The 24093-nt window shown below is 37.3% G+C and overlaps 3 protein-coding genes across 9 annotated transcripts; 2 read left to right on the top strand and 1 right to left on the bottom strand.

The window, feature by feature from the left end:
* The first annotated feature begins 4665 nt into the window (after window positions 1–4665).
* LOC132608652 (pentatricopeptide repeat-containing protein At4g20770) lies at window positions 4666–9852 on the top strand. Of its 3 annotated transcripts, none has more exons than XM_060322433.1 (2): window positions 4666–8037; window positions 8115–9852. In XM_060322433.1, the coding sequence occupies exon 1, from the start codon at window positions 5021–5023 to the stop codon at window positions 7316–7318; it is 2298 nt and encodes a 765-aa protein (XP_060178416.1). In that variant the 5' UTR covers window positions 4666–5020; the 3' UTR covers window positions 7319–8037; window positions 8115–9852. The 3 variants fall into 3 exon arrangements, with proteins under 3 accessions (XP_060178416.1, XP_060178414.1, XP_060178415.1); XM_060322431.1 differs by having other exon boundaries at window positions 4666–8385; window positions 8918–9852; XM_060322432.1 differs by having other exon boundaries at window positions 4666–8621; window positions 8918–9852.
* Window positions 9853–9972: 120 nt separating this feature from the next.
* LOC132608688 (O-methyltransferase 1, chloroplastic) lies at window positions 9973–13553 on the bottom strand. The gene is made up of 7 exons (XM_060322435.1): window positions 13292–13553; window positions 12382–12533; window positions 12173–12293; window positions 11535–11659; window positions 10637–10765; window positions 10363–10536; window positions 9973–10245 (listed from the first exon to the last, which is right to left on the bottom strand). The coding sequence occupies exons 1-7, from the start codon at window positions 13446–13448 to the stop codon at window positions 10174–10176; spliced, it is 930 nt and encodes a 309-aa protein (XP_060178418.1). The 5' UTR covers window positions 13449–13553; the 3' UTR covers window positions 9973–10173.
* A 1547-nt stretch (window positions 13554–15100) lies between these two features.
* On the top strand, window positions 15101–23479 carry LOC132608595 (outer envelope pore protein 16-4, chloroplastic). Of its 5 annotated transcripts, none has more exons than XM_060322430.1 (7): window positions 15121–15480; window positions 15562–15613; window positions 15698–15729; window positions 15816–15849; window positions 22176–22243; window positions 22711–22768; window positions 23140–23276. In XM_060322430.1, the coding sequence occupies exons 1-6, from the start codon at window positions 15409–15411 to the stop codon at window positions 22762–22764; spliced, it is 312 nt and encodes a 103-aa protein (XP_060178413.1). In that variant the 5' UTR covers window positions 15121–15408; the 3' UTR covers window positions 22765–22768; window positions 23140–23276. The 5 variants fall into 5 exon arrangements, with proteins under 5 accessions (XP_060178411.1, XP_060178410.1, XP_060178413.1 ...); XM_060322429.1 differs by having other exon boundaries at window positions 15122–15480; window positions 22711–22800; window positions 23140–23277; XM_060322427.1 differs by lacking the exons at window positions 22711–22768; window positions 23140–23276 and adding an exon at window positions 22437–22689 and having other exon boundaries at window positions 15107–15480.
* The last annotated feature ends 614 nt before the right edge of the window (window positions 23480–24093 follow it).

Below are 24093 nucleotides of genomic sequence, written 5' to 3'. Positions count from 1 at the left end.
GGCCTTTTTAGTCCTCTTAATTATTTGAACGTTGGCAGATGATAGGAAATTCATTATTTTGCTCTAATACATTTTATCTTCTAGTTCATTGGTTCACCTTGGAGAAAGAGAAAAAACTAAGAATCAAATTCCTTCCTCTCATTTTTTTTTTTCTGGGTTATCTACCTTTGTGAAATTTTTGTTACATTATGACTTCTAATTTTGTACTAGAAAAGCTTGTTGAATCCTGAGGGATACACCTATACCGGGTGAAATATCCTTAAAGATAGTATGTTAATTGACATGCTTCAAGCTATGAGATTGTACAAGAATTCCTACAACATTTGTAATCGAGTAATTTTCCGTAAAATTTCCAACAATTCTCTCCACCACAAATATTGCGTTCTTATCATTCTTAAGACGACCGATCAGTTCAACAACGTTGTGGCTGGTTCACAAGAGAAATAAAGGTAACTTCCTTAGCTTGTTCCATATATATACATATAGCCTTCACCTTTAAGCAATGGTAACACTCCACTTATGTTTGCTATTCAATTTTCATATAAATGCTCCAAGTCTTTATAGCCTTACACTATTTTAATATAACGGCCCCTGCGCTTTTCTGGCATCTCCTGAAACTGAAAGATGAAGATGCAGCCATGCAAGATAAAATCATTTGGAATAGAATTACAGTAAGCCAGTAGAGACCATAACCCCACTATGTGGGATTATACTGGGTGTGTGTTGTTGTTATCTTCCCCGGTTCAGTGCTAGTCTGTTTTTGTTAATGCTTCACAGGTGAATGCTACGAGTAGTGATTTTTACCCCAAACATATAAGTTTAAATGAATGATCTTATACTAAAGCTTGAACTTCTTCTTTGTTTTTTTGGTGGAATACCAAAATACCCGCTTAAACTTGAGTTGTTCTGCTCAGATTCCCTAAACTATAGTGGTCTTAATGACAACTTGGCTGTTTGATAGCCTTTAGGGAAGAATATATACCACAAATTAGTCGGCATAAAACCAGATTAAAGATACCACAAGTTTTCAACTTATTAAAAGGCTGGCCAAAAAAATGACCCAGGGATAAAGAACATAGATGGAGACAGGAATACAACATTAATTCGGCTATAACAACTGGAGATATGGACGAGCCATATGTATATTCTTGCAAAATCAGTAAGTCATATGTCTCGCTCTTTAATTAATTTGTTGGGTTGGGCAGTTGAAATGGTTAGATTTGTTGAAAGAGCGAGCCATTTTGTTGAAGCGAAAGAATTTCAAGGGTTAGATGTTTGGCAGAAAATGAAGGTTATTTTACCTGGTAAGAAAGGAGGAAATTGTATCAAGGACAAAAGCAGAGATGAGCCTGGAGTTGTTGAAAGAGCGAGCCATTTTGTTGAAGCGAAAGAATTTCAAGGGAACGCTGCAGCTGAAGCTACTACTCTCTACTCCCGCAGCGGCTAACTGAAACCTTTCGCGTCAACTACAATTATGAGGAGTAATGCACCAAAAGTACAGCCGTCAATGTAATAATAATATAGGAGCACTGGGAAGAAGGGAAACAGAGTTCCCACTGGGGCCACGTGATAGGTCGGCCTCTACTTAAAACGCAAAGGCCCTATTATTCAATGACACCTGGTCGATGCCACTAAAGGCCATTTCGTGTAGCATAATAATATCATCGGCCGACCTCTAATATAAACCAACCTTTATTTGCTCCACAGTTTAAGCATACACATGATGTTTACCTCTTAAATATTCACTCATGCAATTACTCCACAAAAAATCTAACTCCAATCCAAGAGAAAAAATCTAACACGTGTTAGAAGACACTAGATAAGCGGACAACTTGACGCGGTGAATTTTCCTTAATTTTACAGATTCTTCAAGTTGTCTCCTGCTTTTCCCTTTTTTGTGTCAGTAATTTGGGGTTAGATGACCAAACTCTGGCTCTCGTGCTTCACAATTTCGTGATATTATAAATTACTCCTAAATTATAGTTTTACTATTTGGCATAAAAGAAAGTTACTCCTACGTAATATACATAAGGTACTAATTCTTAACCAATAAACAAAAAAACACTTTGCAATGTTTGTGTTTATGTAACGAGCTTTGGGTACATGTTATCAATTTTATAACACCCCATATTTCAATCACTTCATGTTTTTCTTAATTTTAATACTGCCATTGAAAAGAAAGTACTTGAGTGAGAATATGCAAATAAAGGAGAGAACAGATAATTAAATATTAAAGCAATAAGATGATTCATTATTGAAGGTAATTTAGAATATTATCATCGAGAATCTCTCTCTATATATATCGTAAATTTCCTTTTAATGATTAAGTGTGTCAGAGAATTTTGAGTCTATAACGTGGAGGAAGACAGTTTGTTACTTGCCTACTTGCGGGTTTAGATACAAGCGAATATAGAAGGAAGGCAACTACCCCTCCGTTTGAACTCATTTGACTGGACACGACATTTAAAAAAGAGTAAAGACTTTTGAAACTTGTGGTTCAAAATAAGTCTTGAATATTTGTGTGGCTGTAAATCATTTTATAAAGTAAACTTGTTTTCAAATTAGAAAAGACGTCATTCATTTTGATACAGACTAAAAAAAAAATAGGTTCACATAAATTGAAACAGATAGAGCGTAAGATATGCACCTGTTATGTCCCTTGCTATGCAAAAGGCCAGCATATACACGTTACAAACTTGTGATTCTGTAACTACATCAATTTAATCAACTCTTCTCACCAGTCAATCATTCACGAAATAGGTCTCTGTAGATAAGTATCAGTTGTATACATTGAAATTGGTCAAATGTAGCTACAATTTTAAAAAGGATAAATGGTTGGCTTGTGGCTCTTTTATGCTACCAAGAGACAACGATATTCTTTCATGCTCAAGATACCACTGCTCCATCTCCATGCGTCCTTATCATCTCTTTCGGCTACAAGTATATGTGATTTCTAAATGATTCTTTGTTAAAGAAAGTAATCCGTGATTTGATACCTCATAATTTTCTAATCTCTATGTCTGGCACAAATAATACATCAACTATAATCAATCTCACATGCTATGAAAAGGTGTTCATAAAGTATTGTAGTTTTAATCCATATTTATTTCTGTTATATTATTCATATATGGTTCATACTGCTTATCAGCCATACAAAAGGTGACCCCGTCATTCTTTATTTCCCACTTTTTTTCATAATTGAAAGACCCAAGGATTATTTAGAGGAAATTGAAAAACATAAAGTAGACCGAAATCGACTAGCAATTTCATATTGATTCTTTCCGCTGGTTCTAATCACTTCGTCTATGATCCATATCAAGAAATGGAAATAAATAAAAAATACAGGGTCGATTGCTAGGCAAAACAAAGATATATATCTTGTGTGTTGGGAGCTCCTTTGCCAATATATGATTTTCTGAAAATAACCAATAATGGCAGACATAAAGTCTCCAAATTATTCTAAGTCATGGCATTACTCCAAATAATATTTGACCTTTAGATGTGAAAACGGGTAGATGTAAGCCCGTCAACCGGTTTTGGTTAACCGGTAACCAGGCCGGCAAAACCGGTAACCGGTTCCGGTCCACCGTTTAATACTTACCGGTTCGGTTTCGATTTTTTTGGGACCGGACCGGACCGGTTAAACCGGTCAGAATTAAAAAACTCAGAAACGGTGGAAGGCGAAGAGGAAGAGATTGAAGATTTGATAGCAAGTGGAGCGGACCAAATGGAAGACTTTAAAGATATCTCCATGACCGAATATGATACGGCGGAAATTAACCAAATGATTGACAATTGGTGACTTTATTATTCTATTATTTCTTTACAACTCATGTATTATTTGCAAGTTAAAAAAAACTACAACTTGCAAATAAATGTTATCCATGAATGAATAAAATATATGACTCATTGAGCTTTCTTGTATTTACTTGTATTTACTTGTGTTCATATTTTTACTTATATTAAGTTAGGACTATACCTAAAATATACTAAGAATATACTTATAATATACATCTACTTAAATAAAAAACTAGAAAGTTATATACTTGAAAAATAACTAAAATATACTAAGAATATACTTATAATATAAATATACTTAATTTATAAAATAAGAATTTATAAACGTAGAAAAAACTTAAGCTATAAATAACTTAAGTTATAATACATATAACTTAAACATACGTAAGAATATACGAATATAATACATATATATATATATATATATATATATATATATATATATATATATATATGCTGTTAGTCAGTAAATATATAAACTTTACTTATAAACTTATATAATATATGTAAATATACGTACAATATACTAATAAATGCTATAATATATATATACTATACAAAAAAAAAATTAAAAAAGAGGTTTTGGACAGTTTCAAACTGGACCGATCCGGTTTTCAATTTAAAACCGGTAAACCGGAACCGGTGGCCGATTCCGATTTTTAGACCGGAAACCGGCCGATTTTCCAATCGGTTACCGGTCCGGTCCGGTTTGAACCGGTTGACAGGCTTAGATGTAATCAAACTAATAGTGTACTTGACAAACTAGACAGGAGCTATACCGGAGGGGAGCCACTTCCCAACTTACGTTGACCGGTAACCGGTTTGAACCTGTTGACAGGCTTAGATGTAATCAAACTAATAGTGTACTTGACAAACTAGACAGGAGCTATACTGGAGGGGAGCCGCTTCCCAACTTACGACACTGTAATTGAATTATGATCTCTGACATTGAATTAAATTGGGCCGACGTAGAAGTGCTTCTGATATTTATGTGGTGATATCCTAACACCAACCCAAATGTTATGACATTATTCAAGCCCAATATCGTAGCTTCAATAATCAATTTAGAAGTCAATACTTGAATTTCTAAAGAAAGTAGAGTGCTTTTGGACTTTGCTGATATTTTCTTGCTACTCGCCTAGCTTTTCAGTTTCCTGCTACCCGCGGACGTAGGTCAAACTGTATAGTACAATTGGAAGACCTGGAACTTTGTTTTATTACAATGCATGGCAGGATCAACACAACGTACTTGGTAAATCTCTTACAAACCTCGATAGACAACAAAGCTTACCTTGCAGGCAAACTTCTCCACGCCCATATACTCCGAGTTGGCCTTTCCGCCGATACATTCCTCCTTAACCGCCTAATTGAATTGTATTCCAAATGTGGTCGTATTCAGGCTGCACGACACCTGTTCGATCAAATGGTTGGACGAAATATATATTCTTGGCATTCGCTGTTAAGTGCTTACTGTAAGGAAGGTCAGCTTGACAATGCCCATAATCTATTTATGAAAATGCCTGAAAGAAATAGTGTATCGTGGAACACTGTCATCAGTGCTTTTGCTCGAAATGGTTATGAAAGAAAGGCCTTGGAGGTTTATTCTCTAATGAACGCGCATGGTTTCTCACCGACCCATATCACGTTGGCTAGCGTTTTAAGCGCCTGTGGCGGCTTGGCTGAATTGGAGTGCGGCAGGGTGTCTCACGCTTCTGCTGTGAAGTATGGGCTTCACAAGAATGTGTATGTTGGGAATGCTTTGCTGAGTTTGTATGTAAAATGTGGGTGCCCTCTGGATGCGTTGATAGTGTTTAGGGAGTTGGATGATCCTAATGAGGTTTCCTTCACAGCAATGATGTGTGGACTGGTTGAGACCGACCAAGTGGAAGAGGCGTTTGAAATGTTTAGGTTAATGCAGAGGAGTGGAATTAGGATCGACTCTGTTTCATTGTCTAGTGTACTGAAGGTTTGTGCTAAAGGTAGGGGTTCGTATTTTGGTTGGAATGGTGAGACTGATGGTGATCTACCTAATACGCAGGGAAACCAAGTCCACAGTTTGACAATTAAACTTGGATTTGAAGGAGACCTTCATGTGAGTAACTCCTTGCTTGACATGTATGCAAAAAATGGTGACATGGAAAGTGCTGAAGTATTGTTTGGAAACCTTTCAGAAACTAGTACTGTTTCTTGGAATGTTATGATAAGCGGGTTTGGACAGAATCATGATAAAGAAAGAGCGATGGAGTACATGGAAAAGATGCGGGGGTTTGGTGGTGAACCAGATCAGGTTACTTACATAAATATGCTCGCGGCTTGTGTTAAATCAGGGGATGTTGAGAATGGTCGCTTGATATTTGATAGCATGGCTTGCCCAAGCTTGATTTCATGGAACGCTATTCTTTCAGGCTATTCGCAGAATGGGGACCATCTGGAGGCACTAAAGCTGTTCAGAGAAATGCAATTTCAAAGTCAGCGCCCTGATCGGACCACTTTGGCTATCATGCTTAGTTCATGTTCTGAGATGGGGTTTCTAGAATGTGGGGTACAGATCCATGCTACCTCATTAAAGTGCGTCTCTCCTGGAGACATATACATAGCTAGTGGTCTTATTGGTATGTACCTAAAATGTGGTAGAGTAGAAGCGGCTGTACGTATTTTTGATGGACTCACTGAAGCAGATATAGTCTGTTGGAATTCTCTAATTACTGGTTTATCCTATAATTCATTGGATAAAGAAGCTTTTACTTTCTTTAAGCGAATGCTACAGTGGGGGTTGTTGCCTAATGAGTTTTCATTTGCTACTACACTGAGTTGTTGTACAAAGCTATCCTCATTATCGCAAGGGAGACAGGTTCATGGTCTGATAAGTAAAGGTGGATATGCTAATGATGTTGTAGTTGGAAGTACTCTTATTGACATGTATTCCAAATGTGGTGATGTAGATGGGGCCAGGATACATTTTGACATGATGCCCTATAAGAATACAATTACATGGAATGAAATGATACATGGCTATGCACAAAATGGTCGTGGAGATGAAGCAATTTTCTTGTATGAAGACATGATTTATTCAGGAGAAAAACCTGATGTTATAACCTTTATTGCTGCTTTAACTGCTTGTAGTCACTCTGGGCTGGTAGACCTGGGGCTTAAGATATTCAGCTCAATGCAGCAAGAATATGGGTTGGAGCCACTTGTTGATCATTACACTTGCATAATTGATTGTCTGGGGCGCGCTGCTCGGTTTAGTGAAATAGAAGAACTCATAGATGAGATGCCATGCAAAGATGACTCTGTTGTCTGGGAGGTTTTGCTTAGTTCTTGTAGGCTCCATGGAAATGTAATCTTAGCAAGGCGGGCAGCAGAGGAGCTAATCCGTCTTAATCCGCAGAATTCTGCCCCTTATGTGCTTCTAGCAAATATGTATACATCGTTAGGGAGATGGGATGAGACAGAGGAAATTAGAGCAGCTATGTTGAAAAGGCAGGCAACCAAGGATCCTGGTTTTAGCTGGGGGTGAATTTCTGAAGTAGTAGTAAGTAGTAGCTGGCTGTTATAAATTTTGAGAGACAGCTATAGGAAAGATGTCCTGTTTGTTAATGGCATGAAATTAGAGCATCTGTCTACACTACTCATAGGTAGTTAATATGTCTGCTGGAAGCAATGACAGTGCTGATCAAGCTCAGATTTCTCAAAAGGGCCTTTCAATTTTTTAATATTATTTCAATGCATGTTTAGTCTAGGAGAAGAGCTATTGCGTGGCAAATGTCATAGGTGTGGTCAAAGATCTTGTGTGTACTGGCTTCTCATTTCCCAAATTGAGGGATAAAAGTTCGGGATATTCTTCTTTGTTCTACTGACTGCTGATATTGATGCTCTTCACTGCTTTGCTTGTATTTTCCTGCGCCAGTAAGATACAACCAGGACTTACTGGATCTAGGAGGCTTAAATTCATTGGCAACCGATATGTAGCATCAATATCTGAAATCTGTCACATGGGGAATGCACAAAGGGGTTTGTTGTTACGTTGCAACAAATGCTAAAAATTCTAACACCAGTCGGTGAAAATGGTCTATGGTGTTGTAAAGTTTTATCAGGAAAAAAATGGTCTAAGGTTGTTTACTATGTTATTAACAAGTACTGAGTAAGTGTATGAACCTTATTTATGGATTCTAGAAGACTCATGTTGCAAAAAGTCAGAGAGAGAGCAAATGCTGCTGAAAGGAGATCACATGGAAGGTATGAAGCACGTATAGATTCCTTTATGCAGATTGTGCCTTACTCTAGCATATCTCAAGAGCTAAAGTCCTCTGCAGACACAGGCGTAGCAGGTTGACTCTTGACAGAGATAAGAATATACGACATGCAGTTTGCCCGATTTTTTCAAAATACAGCCATTTCTACTACAGGAAATATACCAGCTTCCCGTTTAACTTTTAATAGGTTTGCTAAATGGGAATGTACAGTTTTTGGCTGTTTGTTTATTGGTCCTGCCGCTCCTGCAAGGAGAAAGCTAATCGAGAAGCAAGAAGCTAGTCAGGCTGGAATAGGTTCCTGCATGTTCTGGTGTACGGTGCAGCAACTATTGTAAGCTCGTTTCTCTTCAGAGACCTTATGGAAGTACTCTATTTAGGCACCATATCTGTTGAGTCAGTAGGAGAGTATCATCTGTCGTCATGTCATCACCTTGCTAAGGAAGTTAATGGGCAATCACTATATAGTTTCAGTTGAAACAGAATTCTCATCTAATTTTACCACTTGTGCTTCTAGAACAAATAATGTGCAGTGAACCAAACAACGAAGTGAAAGCATTACTTCGAAAGGTATAGAGGGCACATGTAGAGTAACAACTCTTCTTTTCGGAGTTGCTACCTAGTAGATAAACTACAGCTATAAATATTGTATTCCTTTATGTTGCTTGGTCCTAGTATGGTTTAACGTTCAAACCGTTGTCCATCTTTCATGAGCTTTTTTAACGTGCTTAGTAAGTGTATGGCTGCACGTGGTCTTGTGTCTGAAGTGTGATTGAATTTCCTTTAATTTTGTTGGGTATGTGAATGCCAAGGAAAATGTTTACAAGAAATTTCCTGTAGAGTAAACCCTTCGTCCCTTATTTCAGCTGTCATCATGGGTGGACCCAAAGCTGCAATACCAGATGCTCCTGCTCCTCTGACTGACATACTATTCTCCAGAATCTTCTGCATTAGTCTACTCCAATGATGCTGCAAATTCTCTTCTGCCAGTATTGTGGCATTAAAGGAAGCTGGGATGATCTGAAGCAGAAGCTGAAATTGCATTGTGGAATACGGATATGAATCACATGGTGTTGTCACGAGTCTTCGAGGATCAAACCTCACACCGAGAATCATATGCTGACGACCTATGCAAAGAAGTTGACGGACGTTATATCTGTGTTTCAGCAAATTAACGTTGAATTTTGACACAGCCATTTGCATGTTGCCAGCTGCAACTTTAGGCTTGTGATCTTAGGATATTTGTTGTGTAACAGCCTTCCACCCCATCCATTTGTTGGGAACGTCATGTGCACCAGTTCAACATGCACTTTGCAGTCTTGTCTCAGCTTGACATGCTAGAACAATTTAGGAATTTTTAAGTAAGAGATATGGTTACTGTTTTCTCAAACTTACCAGCTGGAATGGTTATGTGAAGTCAAAGCAACTTCTTCGCTAAGCTTTGTCATTTCTTATATGTGTGTTTGCATATGTAGCTATAACCAAGGTCTATTGACAGGTATCAAAAGGTTCTCAAAGTAGGATGTGGCTCCGTCTTTGGTAAGGGAAAGCCTACCTCTAAGCAAGCTTGCAGATCTAAGGGCCCGTTTGCGTATGATTTCAAATAAATCAGTGATTTGAAATTATGTTGAAGTTGAAATTTTGTTTGGACTTGCAATTTGAATTTCTTATATTGTATTCCAAATCGCATGGCCAAACGCCAAATAAATAGAAGCAGAAACGAACTGTGATTTGTTTTTGTTCGTTTGCCTAGGACACATGCCTTTTTGCTCCTGAGAAATGCCACATTTGTTTGCTGGTCGCTGTTACTTTATTTTTCCAGCCTCATGGTAAAACCAACAGGAATTAATGCCTACTCTTGCATTTTTAAAGCTTTTGTATGCAATATGGCAACATCATGTTAGCATTGGTTGTTTAACAATGACAGATAAATGCTAGAATTTTGGATCTGAGAAAATCGTGATTTACATTTGCTACTTGGTTGACCTGATAATCTTTAAACAGAAAGTTCAGAAAAAAATTGAACATCCAACTGCCATAACCCTAAAGGAAAACATACTTGGAATAGTATTCAAAAACAGAGTTAAATACTGATCCCCAAGGAACAAACTCTGCAACTACCCTAGAGCTCCTCAAAGCCTTCTTCATCCCCTTCTTCCTCTATTCTCTGAAATTCTGTCCTCCAGGTTTCCATCTGTTAGGATACTAATATGTTCAGATGCTAGGGATCTCAAAAGAAAGAGAATACATTTGGACAAAACTATACCAGTATAGTAAATCTACCTGTTGATGAAGAGTATAGTAAATCTACCTGATCATCAGAGAAACGTAGATGCTCTGCAACAAAAAGGATGCTCGTGTCGACTCCTGATGCTCTTCTTGCAGAATCTTTGCTGACGCTTCGTGCAACTTCGTCATATTCAATCATCTTCACCCGAAAACCATAGCTCATAAAGAGATCGTCAAGCCACTCCTTTGTGGCAGACTGAACACAAACCAAGAATTAGATTGTCCTAATTTTTTGAGGATGCTGTAGTGATTTAATTGAACAAATAACCGTCTGCTCGATTTACAAGATCACCAACCTGGTCTCCAACTTCAGTTTCAGCCAGCCAAACAGGAAGTTCCCCCAAGAAAAGACATCCCTTCATGGCTAAATTACTGACAATGGACAAGATATCTTTAAAACTTGCCAAGTTCACAACAGGTAATCCCTACAAATGAGGTCCTCTTGTTACTGATAAGATACTCTATACATCAGAATTCCACATCAATTGTACACTATTTCCCATTCAACATATAGCAAGTTCAGCCCTCAATGAGGATGAAAGTGGCACTTTGAACACAAGGTGACCTTCTATAAGTGCAAGATGATCTGTCATGATGCTGCCAATAATAGTGACATTTAGGAATCTGAACTACAGCAACAGCTATTACATGCAGCAGATGCCAACATACGTCCTCTTTCAGTATATGGGTGAGCTCCAAATACATTGGTTGAGAAAAGGAGAGGGGCGCCAGATGAGTGGGAAACGTGCATATTGTGATTATATTTCAGTGAAGCCAGTAGCCAGGACAAATAAAGCCAAAGATGGAAACAATTTTCACCATTAACTAGACGTTTGATACAATATTGGAATAGAAAGATGGAAGCATAAAAACCGCTGTACTCAAGGAAGAAGCTAGCTCACTGTTTAGGTATTCTACTCGTTCTCAAAGTATATAGCTCTAGTAGCCCTTTCTGCCTATTACACTCCTTCGCTAATCCGAAATTTACAATCACTCTACGACTTGCAACCCAAGCTCTTTGCTTTCCTTCTTTCTATTGTCTTTTCTGGTGGATGCAAGGTGCGTAAAGCTCCTCTTTTACGGAGTTTGTATGGATAAAGCATTAGCAGGGGTAAAACTCTAATTCTGTAAGCACCATAAATGAATTCATACTTCATAGAAGGTTAAAAGAATACCCAGAAACCATTTATTCACCTGAAAAGCCCATATACTTGGTCTTGTACCGCTGAATCCTTTACTGCGCAGTATATTTTCTTTGTCAAAAGACTCTGATGGGACATGAAAAGACAGGCATCCTCTTGGAATCTTAGCCCCAGCATCTATGTTATCCACAGCAGTATCATTAGGATATGCTTCATGTGCTCATCAAACCAACACATAGGAATAAAGATAAAATGGTTGAAGGAAAATCTAGGAAGAAAAACCTTCCTCTTCAAATACAACCATAATACAAGTCACAGATATCATCTAAAAAAGCATGGAAGTCTAATCAAGAATTCACTAAGCTCAGAAACAATTATAGCTAACTATGTCTCTTTTGATGCCTGTGGAATGAAAGAAATAGATCATTGTTTCAAAATAGAGAGCCTCCATATCAAAAGATCCAAACATCTTCAGCCACCAAAAGATGGCAGCTTTGAAAGGTAAAATGGAGGAAACCATTATCTGTTGTTTGATTCAAAAAAGAAAAAAGGAATCTCATAAATAGAAATTGAGAGGACATGCAGAGTGGTGTAGGTCGTGCATTGGTTCCTCTACTTACTTGTCCGCGCAAACTATGCAAAAAATAAGGGCCAGAAACACACACACAAAAAGGAGAAGGATGTTAAAACCTTGAAGCTTCTGAACTGCTCCTCTAAATACTTTCTCGGGGCATATGTCAAAGATTAAGGTTGATGTTGGCCAATTGAGCCTGTAAGGTCGCGTATCCAGCCCATCTGTTAACAAAACAACCTGTGGTATGTATGTAGAATACTGCCCATCTAACTCAAAGAAGCTGTAGAAACTGTCAATTAGATCCTTGTTAGTATTGGTTTCATACCTGTTTCAGTCCATCAGTAGATCGCATTGTTTCAAGCAACTTGTCATCAATAAACTTAGTTGCAAGACAGTAGGGATGCAGCTGTTGATCCATATCTTCCAGACTATTCGAAGGAAGAAGGCAGCCAACATATGGGTCGATAAGGAGAGGGTCTGCAAAAGCAAGAGATACACATCCTTCAAAAAATAACTTGTGCATAATATAACAAGTTATGAACAAAAATAATCAGGATTTGGAGACACTCAATTTGGAATGCATTAAGCTATATGCATAAAAAATATCTTACGGCTGACTTAAACAAATAAGCTATGCAGGTACAAGAGTTATTAATTCTAGTTGAAGATAACAGAACCTCACTGTATAAGACGATTAAGACCAGAAAGTAGATCCCCTAAATATGCCAGCCAAGAAAGATTGCTGAATTGATGCTACTTTTCCTAAAACTTGATTCAGAATTATCACACTGTCACTTTGCAATCAAGATCAATCCAATTTTCTTAATGTAGCACCTTTTTCGCTTGGCGTGCTTCATCATAGTTGGCAATTGGCAAGTGACCTAATTATTTCAGATTCTCTGATTTACAAGCACTGGAACAGGGGCGGATGTACAAGGTAAGGTTTGGGTTCTGTAGGTTCACCCCCACTCAATAGCTTTGGCACATAATATGTGTGAAGAAATCTTAGATTTTGAACAAAGTTCAGTGGGATCCCGAAACAAGAGTCCAAATCCTGAATCCGCCTTCTGGGAAAAGTGATCGAATCAACTATCTATCAAGTATACTTTCACATGCCAAATTATATGAATATGCTGAAGTCAATTAGAAAACCCCGCAAGCGCAAGCATGTGTTGAGGGGTTTGGGCCATTTCTACTTGGCAAAAATGTAAAGGGGAAAAAGGGTATGCGTGTACCTGGAGAGTGAGACTCACGGAGACGAAGTGAAGCTCGTTGAATGGCGGCCTGGAAATCATTATCAAGATTGAAGCTTGCTCCACCTCTAATCTTGAAATTTCTGCTCTTGGATGTTGGTAAGGGAACCCTCGATCGGAAGCCAGCTAACACTTCCATAACAGTATCTTCAACAGCAGAGTCTCTGGCTACATGTCCCAAACTTCTTGAGGAGACACATAAATTATAACTACCAGCAAAAATGTAAGGCTCTGTTTGGAAAGCCACCTCGTATTTGGAATTGGTATAATTACTAGGTTATTCATTATTTTTTTGTCATATAGTAATTATTATTTGGTTGCCCAAGTGTAATTACACAATTTGATTAAATATTAAAAATAAAAGTTAATATTTGTGTCAATATATATGCTTTTATAAATAATACTAAATTAAATATTTCAGATACATATTGTTTCTTGAAAATATATTAATTAATAATTATATATTGTAAAAAATAATTGATATATATTTTTCATATTAATAATATTTTAATTAATTATAAAAACTGAAAGCATACATTCTGTAAGATTATCATGGATGCATGTTTGAGAAAAAAGATTAATAATATTTATAAATATAATTCCATAACATTATTTAAATGTTTTACAAAAAAAATAATAATCTATGATTCTAATTGAAAAATGAACGGCATATAATGTGAAATAACAAGTTAATACTATTAAAACAAATAAATTGGAATCGAAAATATATCATAAATTCAAAATCCAATTTTATTTAACATAATATTCTTATACCAAGTTCCAACATAACATAAAATAAGTTCCAGAATAACTTAAGTAAATATAATTCAAAAGAAAAGGAAAACATAAGTTTGTAACCTCACTCAACAACGAAATTATACTTTAATAACAACAATGAAATTATACTTTAATAACAATACTCGTTATATGTCAAGTTTGTTAACGACTCATTTTTCTAATATTAGGAGGTGTAGTTTCAAAAACTATAATAACACAGTTACGAATGAAGAAATAAAGAAAAATAAATAAGAAATAAAAAAAATACGAGCAATTATATGGAATCACAAGAAGTAAAGGTTGAAAAATGAGGAGAAAATAAATGAAAGAAAATGATGTTAAAAATAGTATATTTTAAAAATAAAACAATTTAAAAGGTAAAAGAAGAAATTCAAATAATAGAAATAAAAAATAATTTTAAAAGAAAAGAAAATCAAATAATAGAAATAAAAAATAATTTTAAAAGAAAAGAAATTAAAAAGAAATTTAAAAAGAAAGAAATTAAAAAGTTGTCAATTACGCGGTGTAATTACACCCAACTCTTAACCTCACTTTGAGAACTGGAGAGTCTAATTTTACATCCTCCAATTGCACTCAATTCCCCTCTAACTTGGTAATTACCTGACTAAACAAACATACCAAACTGTGTCGTCTAATCACACCCGATTTCAATTCCCTTCTGGCTTTCCGAACATGCTCTAAAAATTGCGAAATAGGATCACAGGGTGTTCTTGACCCCCAAAAAAAAAGGTTGTGAGCGCATCATTAAAAAGATTTGCTGGAATTTTTGTTGCCCATATGATAATAAGTTTATAGTGTGTATAAGTTAGTTTTGTCTATGTGGTTGAATTTTGAACGTATTTTCTTAAGCAAAGGTCCTCTTTTAATTATCTTTTTTTACTAAAGCAAAAAATTCAAGACCACTCTTTATGAGATCATTCTTGCAAATTAGCAAGAAAAAACCCTTCACCTTATATTATTTATTTTGTCCTATAAGAAATTTGTGCAAAAATAATCTCATCTCAAGTTTGCCAAAAAATGTGAATAATCTTTACCTTAAGTCATAAGTTGTGATGCCTCGCCAAAAATTCATTTGTTTACAATTATTACCTAATTGACAACACTTGTGGGGAAAGGTAAATGGAGAGTATTTTTGGACAAGCTCAATAGAATAGATGGGGATAATATGTAAGAGAGTTGCCCAAGTTGGTCCTCCAGATGAATCAATCAAACAATTTGGAGAGGCTCGTCTATACTATAGTAAACAGGCGTCGGTGGAGGCCTAAGCAAAAAAAAAGGCCCAGCATATATTTGCAGCAAAAATGGAGGTGGACATCGCCGACGACGTCCCCTGTTCTTCCATTGCCGTCGATTCCGTCATTCGCATGGGCACCGTAAGCTACTATACTCCTCCCTTTTCTTTCTTTCTATATATATATATATATTTAATTCAAAAGAAACTTGTTATACTGAAGGCTGGCTTAATCTGGGGCTCCTGTACCGGCCCTTACGACGCCGACAAATTAGGTATTGCCTCTTTTTTTATGTTGCTGGAAAATGGTTGTATCAAAACTTTTGTGTCTGCTTCTTATTCTGCTATACTCCGAGCAGGTCTTGCTGGCATTCATCGAGCTTCTTTTATTGTATGTTGCTCAATCACGCCTCATAGCAATCCATCTCCAGTGCTTCTTTTTTTGATTGTCTCATGTGCTTTTACTTCTATATGCAGGCTAAGTCAGTTGGTCGGTTTGGCTTTCAGTGGGGTAATCAGATTAACTTTCCCAATCTTATTTAGATTAACCAAGTATTTCCCACTTCCTTAGCATCTCTCTCCTTCTATGTTAATCTAGATTATATACACTAGCAATGTAAACTACAGTGGTGGTTATTTACGGTCCAACTACAGTAATGTCTATATTAAGCATGAATCTTGGTGATCTGTCAACAGGTTAACTAAAATAAGATAAGTAACGTGTTATTACACTGCTATATAGACCAACCCTGATAGCATTGTGTTTTTGGTGGAGCACATTCTGATGCGTGATATTAAAGTCAAATCGTTTGTTAGTTGGAGTTACTTGTAGAAAGTCTTAGATGCGACCATTTCAATTTAAACTTTGATCAGTGGTTAGGATTACAAGCTGAATTTATGATGTATCATAATAACATCCACACCACACAATGTGTAACGATTGAACAAGTCTGGATAGGGTATGAAAATAGAAGCTTAATTAATTAGATATTCATATCTTATTTTCCTGTTTTGTATTTTGTGCCCTAAGTTTGTCTAATGTCGTTGCGGTCCTTTTTATTTACCTTTTAGTCCCTAAAGCTGGTCACAGCCGTAGCTGCCACGTGTTAGGTTGGTTAGTTTGTTTTGGGTCTTGTTAAATACCTTGTATCCGCATTGTGCCAGAGGATATCTTGAATGAAAATGTGAATTTATCTTTTATTCCTTTTCTCTTTCTCTGTTTTCTTACTCCGCTTTTCATGGCGATTCCAACGTGGGAATCGTTACACAATGTGAACCATAACCTGAGAAACTGTGGAGAAGTAAGCTAGTTTATATTACTAAGGAGTGGCAATGTTATAGGTCAAATTGGTAGTTATCTGTACATGTTTGATGGCACATAACAGCTTAATAAGGAATGCAATAAAGATAATGAGCAGGATTACAATCACTGCTAAGGACTATGCCATTCTATAGTTCTTTAATGAACTATCAGTGTTTTTGTGTGCTTCTTGTTATGTAAAATAAACCTGTTTTATTGCAAAGGCGTAACAAATACTCATAATCAGACTTGATTGCGTCCAATTATCTTTTTACTTTTCTGTTACCATCTCAAAAAAATATTATCTTTTTGCTTGTGTTTTCACCAATCCTCAGTGTTTATTTATTTATGCTCTTTTGACTATGTTTTCTCTTGCATAATGTCATGGTTGTTTAGTGATAAGCCACGTATATTTCATACTTATTCAAGGAGGAAGAAGCAAAGAAATATAGAAATCCTGGAGGATTGAGCAGTTACTTAATTAAGTTACTGAAAGTTATCTGCTAGGCAGTTTCTTACAGTTACTAGAAGTTATATGTTCCTATCATAAATGTAGTTTAGTAGTTATGGGTCATCCTATTATATAAATAATGCATCTTAGTATTGTAGGATTGTATGGTAACCATCTATTGTATGCAGACAGATTGTTCTAAGAGATATGAGATGCTTGTGTCTCTCCATTATTAAAATATCAGAGTAACTTCTCTTTATTTATCCATTTCTGAACCTCTGTTCCTATTATTGGTATCAGAGCAGTAAGATCTGCCATGGTTAACACACGGCCCAACGCTTCAACCAACGAACCCATCATGTCGACTAATGATCAGATCGGTCAACAATTGACCACTATAGCAGCGAAATTGGAAGCCATAGACGCTTTGGCTACGGATGTTGCTGCATTAAAAGCGCAAAACAATCAGAATCAGCAAGGAAAATCTAAAGTTTTACCGGAAGAGGGTGAGGTCGATAGCACTTGGAGGCATCCAGATACTTATCGGCGTTCGCACACAAAGATGGAATTTCCGAAGTATGAGGGAGGAGATCCTCGAGGTTGGATTCTGAAAGCAGAAAAGTATTTTCAATATTATCAAACACCTGATGATTGCAAGGTTGATGTGGCTTCAATGTCTTTGGAAGGAGATGCATTGGATCTTTTTGCTTGGATCAACAACGAAAGAACCATTTATTACTGGGATGAGTTGGTGAAAGTTATGCAAGAAAATTATGGACCCGCTGAATTTCAAAATCCAGATGAGCATTTGTGTAGTATCCAACAGACTGGATCGGTGTTCGAGTATAGGCAGGAATTTGCAAAACGAGCAGCACGTGTGCAAAATTGGCCAGAACACTGTTTGCTTGGAGTTTTCCTTAGTGGGCTCAAAGAAGACCTTCGTGTGGACGTAAGGATTCACAAGCCTCGATCTGTATATAAGGCAATGAGTCTGGCTTTAGAATATGACGGAAAACTGGGACCAAATCGGTCCAGTAAGGTAACCGCTTGGCCTTCTGTATCAAGACCTTCATCAATTGGGACTTCCTCTCCAGCGGCTCGAGAATCGTTTAATTTTCAATCATCCCGCCAACCAGTTACACGTCCTTTCCAACAACCATCACTTCCAAACACTCACCAATTGAATTCTGAACAACAAATTCGGCGAGAAAAAGGCCTATGCTACCGTTGTGGAGACAAGTTTAGCCCTGGTCATCGTTGCAAACCTGGGACTTTTGCACATTTGGAGTTACTGGAAGAGGAGAACGATGTGCAAAATGTTGAAGGTAAACAGAATGACGACATACCCCCAACTGATTTGGCAGAAATCTCCTTTCATGCAATTTTGGGCAAAGAATCTGCTTCAACTTTGAAACTTCAGGGCACTCTTTGTGGGCGTAAAGTGCTGATGTTGGTTGACAGCGGCTCTACGCATAATTTTGTGGCTGAAGAACTTGTCGCGGAACTTGGGTTGGCAGTCCAGCATGTTCCCACCTTCGGCGTCCAAATTGGAAATCGTGACATTATCAAATGCAATCGAATTTGCAAGGACTTGTCAGTCGAATTTCCTCAGTTGGTCATCACGCAAGATTTTTTCCCTTTTCTCATTGGTGGAGCAGACATTGTGTTGGGCATAAAATGGTTGGCTTCCTTAAACACAATACAAGCTAATTGGAATGAGATGTTTCTAATCTTCCAATTAGATGGAAAAACTTACAAGTTGCAATGAGTTGCTCAGAAAACACTCGCAACAGCATCCTTTCAATCCTTGGTGGCCACAACCGAATATTCAGGTGACATCCCTACTTCGCATATGATACAACAACTCGTTAATGAGTTTAATGATGCCTTTTCAGAACCCAATTCCCTGCCCCCTTTTCGTCAATTCACTCATTCTATCCCTTTGCTTCCAAATTCAAAAATCCCTAATTTACGTCCATATCGGTATCCTTTCTCCCAAAAAACTGAAATTGAAAAACAAGTCTCTATTCTGTTGCAATCTGGTTTTATTCGTCCAAGTTCCAGTCCATTTGCGAGTCCTGTCCTGTTAGTTAAGAAAAAAGATGGTAGCTGGCGTATGTGTTTCGTTTACCGTAGCCTTAATCAGATCACCATCCCAGATAAATACCCTATACCCAACATCGATGAACTACTTGACGAACTCCATGGGTCAACCATATTTTCTAAGATAGACTTGCGTTCTGGATACCACCAAATTCGTGTCAATCCTTCCGATATTTCTAAAACTGCTTTTCGCACTCATTCTGGCCATTATGAGTATGTTGTCATGCCTTTTGGTTTGACTAATGCTCCGTCCACATTTCAAGCCGCCATGAATGATCTTTTCCGCCCCTACTTGCGCAAATTCATCCTTGTCTTCTTTGATGATATTCTAGTCTACAGTCCTAACTCCCAGCAACATTATGAGCATCTTCGGACAACCCTTAGCCTTTTGTCTAGCCATTCTTACTATGCCAATCCAAAGAAATGTTTATTTGACCAACCACAAATTGAGTTTCTGGGTCACATAGTATCAAGTGAAGGTGTGGGGGTTGATCCTGAAAAGGTTGGTGCTGTCTTGGAATGGCCGTTACCTAAATCTATTAAGGAGCTATGTGGTTTTTTGGGTTTAACCGGGTATTACCGACGCTTTGTGTGTAATTATGGCATGCTGGCTCGTCCTTTGACTGACTTGACTAAGAAGGATGCATTTCATTGGAATGATGATGCTACTGATGCTTTCCACCAGTTAAAGGAGGCTTTGATTTCAGTTCCTGTTTTATGTCTTCCAGATTTTACTCAACCTTTTACGGTGGAATGTGATGCCTCTACAACAGGAATTGGTGCCATTTTGTTACAGAAGGATCATCCCATCGCATACTTCAGCAAAGGCTTGTCTTTCTCTAACAGAATCAAATCTGCCTATGACAGGGAACTCTTAGCCTTGGTGTTGGCTTTACAGAAATGGAAACATTATTTATTGGGGCGTCATTTTTTTGTGAAAACTGATCATTATAGTCTGAAATTCTTATTGGATCAGCGGATTACCATCGCCGAACAACAACGCCTTTTATTGAAGCTTCTGCCTTTTGACTTCACTATCATTCATAAGCCTGGGTGTGAAAATATAGGAGCAGATGCTCTTTCTCGCAGGCCACATTCTGCCAGTCTTTTGGCTTTGGTGGTTCCTATTTCCATGGATTTCGGAAATTTGCAAGCCAAGTTGCAATCAGATCCTTACACAAAGGAACTTCTTTTACAGAAGCTTGATGATCCCACTTCTCTACCGGACTTTCAGATATCATCTAATCTTTTATACTACAAGTCCCAACTGGTCATTCCTGATGATTCTTTTCTTAAAGCTAAGATATTAGCTGAGGTTCATGATTCTCATGTTGGAGGACATGGTGGTTTCTTAAAAACTCTTAAACGGGTTTCCGAGAGTTTTTATTGGCCCCATTTGAAGAAAGATGTCAAGCACTATGTCCAAAATTGTTTGATATGCCAAAAAAATAAGTATCAGACCCTTGCTCCAGCCGGTCTTCTACAACCTCTTCCTATTCCCGAGCGCGTTTGGGAAGATATTTCACTAGATTTCATTGTCGGCCTTCCAAAATCTGGTGGATTTGATTCAGTATTGGTGGTAGTGGATCGTTTCAGCAAATACAGTCATTTCATTGGCTTATCTCACCCATTTACTGCTAAATCTGTTGCTGGCCTCTTTTGCAAGGAAATTATCCGGCATCATGGCATCCCACGTTCAATTTTGTCTGATCGTGATGTTGTTTTCCGTAGTGCTTTTTGGCAGGAGCTCTTTCGCCTCAGTAATACTCGCCTTCACATGGGCACTTCCTATCATCCTCAATCTGATGGCCAAACTGAGGTTGTCAATCATTGTTTAGAGGCATACTTGCGCTGCTTTGCTCATGACCAGCCTCGCCAATGGAGTTAGTTTCTTGCTTGGGCTGAATATTCCTTCAATACCGGGTTTCACACATCTACCGGTTATTCTCCATTCAAGATTGTGTATGGACGTGATCCCCCACCGCTGCATCCTTATCATCGTGGCGACACCAATATTGCTGACCTTGAAGAACAGATGTTGACTAGAGATGCTATGCTGAAACTTATGAAGGACAACCTCCTGAAAGCCCAATCTAGGATGAAAGCACAGGCTGATTCTAAGCGCAGAGATCTCTCTTTTAATGTTGGCGATGCTGTCCTTTTATGTCTTCAGCCATATCGCCAAAAGTCCTTGGCCAACCGTCCATTTCAGAAACTGTCCCCTCGTTTCTTTGGCCCTTACAAAGTCATTCGTAAAGTGGGACCTGTATCCTATGAGCTTGAACTTCCAGCCAGTTCCAAAATCCATCCTATCTTCCATGTTCCTCTCTTAAGGCCTGCCCTTGGTTCTGACATTCCTTCCCAGCCGCCGGAACTACCATTAAATGATGAGGGCGAGCTCATTCTCTCACCTGCACAGGTGCTAGATCATCGTTGGAGACCACCAACAGCCAATCCTCAACTTGAGTTGTTGATTCAATGGGTTAGTCGACCTCTCGAAGAAGCTAGCTGGGAAAATTATGACTTGTTAGCTGCCCAGTTTCCAGATTTTCGCCTTGAGGACAAGTCGTCTTTCCAGGAGGGGTGTACTGATAAACCACGTATATTTCATACTTATTCAAGGAGGAAGAAGCAAAGAAATATAGAAATCCTGGAGGATTGAGCAGTTACTTAATTAAATTACTGAAAGTTATCTGCTAGGCAGTTTCTTACAGTTACTAGAAGTTATATGTTCCTATCATAAATGTAGTTTAGTAGTTATGGGTCATCCTATTATATAAATAATGCATCTTAGTATTGTAGGATTGTATGGTAACCATCTATTGTATGCAGACAGATTGTTCTAAGAGATATGAGATGCTTGTGTCTCTCTATTATTAAAATATCAGAGTAACTTTCTCTTTATTTATCCATTTCTGAACCTCTGTTCCTATTATTTAGATATGTCAATATCATCTGATAAGCATCCATCTTTCTTTTATAGGAATGTTTGCTGCAATATTTTCTTCCACTCGTTGTGGGCTTCAGAGATATAGAAGGCGAAATGATTGGGTCAGTTTGTTTACATATGTCTCTCAGATCACAACATTAATTTGGACCCTCCTTTATTGACCCGCTTTTGGCTATACGTGTAAAACATGATATCATTTAATTAAGAGAATTTATATGGAAATGCTCCCTCCACTACTTTTCCAAATTTGCTACTATAATTTACCATATCAAGTTGTTTGTTGGGGCTGAACAGTTGGTAGGCACAGTTAATAAGCACAACAAGGTCTACTTTTATGCATTTCAATGGGAAAGCAGGAATGTATGTTCTCCTCCATAATCAGGTTATGGTATCATGCAATATATATGAAATTGGGATAATTTCATTTTCTTTTAATGTGTCGTATTGATTTAGAATGGAGACTACAGTTTTTAGTTACTGTTTCTTATTGTTAAGAAGCCAATATTACGACGTGTTAAGTACTGATGTTTCAGAAACATGTAGAAGTGTGTAATAGCAAAAATTGCAGGAAATGCATTGGACAGTCATCAGGAACAACCTGAGCTCACTTAGATGCATCTGATGAAGTAAGACGCTGAAGCATCATGTGTAACAATAGGTGATACCTTAGTACTTTAGATGGGTCTGTAAGATAGTATGATCTCTGAACTTTTTTCTATATGAGCAGAAATAATTCCCCTTTGCCTGATGAAATTAACATTTATTGTAAACAGAAATCATGAAAATTGCATATTCTTTTGGAAGTGCTAATTAAAGACTAATAAACATGCACTGATTTTTAAAAAAAATAAAAAAATTACATTTGCTTGGACTATGTGATGCTTATAAGCTTTTCTCACAGTACCTTTTTCATTTTAGTACTAATTGAATTTGTGTCTATGGTAAGCCATTGGTATTACTATCAACAAACGTTGTAAGATCTCCTTTACTTTTGCAGGTTAATGTTTTGACTGCTGGTGTTGTAGCTGGGGCTGCTTTTGGTGCAGGCACCCGAAACTGGAAGCAGGTTGCTGGAGCAACAGGTCTTGTGTGTCTCTTGTGTCATGTTGCTGATGACTCCAGATAAATTTTGACTCTGATTTGTTGAAAAGCGACTAAGATAGTTCGCAGTAGTCCTGAAAATTGATGGACCCTTTGTCTCCATCCATACGAGTCCGTGTAAGACTAACTCTATCATGTTGATTTAGTAAAGCATGGCATAGCAGCATGCTTCACCGAATGGAAAACAAAATCTAGCTAATTGAAGTTCATACATGATTTATGATGTCGATTTCATAGGCCGTTAGTCATATTCTATGTGTTAGGGAAATAAACCGAACATAAGAATTAAGAATCAAGTGTATCTTTGTTATTAATTTTTTTTTTCAATTTAAAATGCCCCCTAATCCCTGTAGGCATCCTCTACATCTAAAAAAAATTCAGGTATGTATATGTGATTAACGTTTAAAAAATTCTCTTTTCTCTTTCAACCACAAGACACAATGAAATCAAAGATGATTGACTGAAATCGGTAAAATCGAACCAAAAAGAAGTTGGATTGCTTCAATTCTTGTGAAAACAAGAACCTCCGACAAAATGGGGAACAAATTGTTCCCTCGTGTTTTTCTCTTTACCGTTACCCATCTCCCTTTTTACTTTTAACTTTTTCTTTCATTAGTTTTAGTTATTTAATTAGGAATTTATGTTAAAGATAAAACCACTACTAATTTAAATTTAATTTGAAGAATAATATAACATGTTAATGCCACTTTACTCTTCTTAAAGCGTTTTTGGGAGAGTGAACACACATACATAGCATATAATGAGCTAGGGGTTTTAGCATTTGAAAGTTTTATTCAGGAGGGTAACGTCAACAAGGTGTAGTTTAAGTATGAAACTAATAAGAGAAACG

This window comes from Lycium barbarum, chromosome 1, assembly GCF_019175385.1.
Source record: "Lycium barbarum isolate Lr01 chromosome 1, ASM1917538v2, whole genome shotgun sequence".
Lineage (NCBI taxonomy): Eukaryota > Viridiplantae > Streptophyta > Magnoliopsida > Solanales > Solanaceae > Lycium > Lycium barbarum.
Note: the sequence above shows the minus strand (reverse complement) of the source record. Positions and strands in the feature narration are given on the sequence as shown.

Coding starts and splice junctions, on each gene's coding strand:
- LOC132608652 (XM_060322433.1), top strand. CDS start 5,021: ATGCATGGCAGGATCAACACAACGTACTTGGTAAATCTCTTACAAACC.
- LOC132608595 (XM_060322426.1), top strand. CDS start 15,409: ATGGAGGTGGACATCGCCGACGACGTCCCCTGTTCTTCCATTGCCGTC. Junction 15,481..15,561: donor CCGTCATTCGCATGGGCACC/GTAAGCTACTAT, acceptor GTTATACTGAAG/GCTGGCTTAATCTGGGGCTC. Junction 15,614..15,697: donor TTACGACGCCGACAAATTAG/GTATTGCCTCTT, acceptor TACTCCGAGCAG/GTCTTGCTGGCATTCATCGA.
- LOC132608688 (XM_060322435.1), bottom strand. CDS start 13,448: ATGGAAGTGTTAGCTGGCTTCCGATCGAGGGTTCCCTTACCAACATCC. Junction 12,294..12,381: donor CTACTGATGGACTGAAACAG/GTATGAAACCAA, acceptor TACATACCACAG/GTTGTTTTGTTAACAGATGG. Junction 10,246..10,362: donor TACGTTTCTCTGATGATCAG/GTAGATTTACTA, acceptor GTATCCTAACAG/ATGGAAACCTGGAGGACAGA.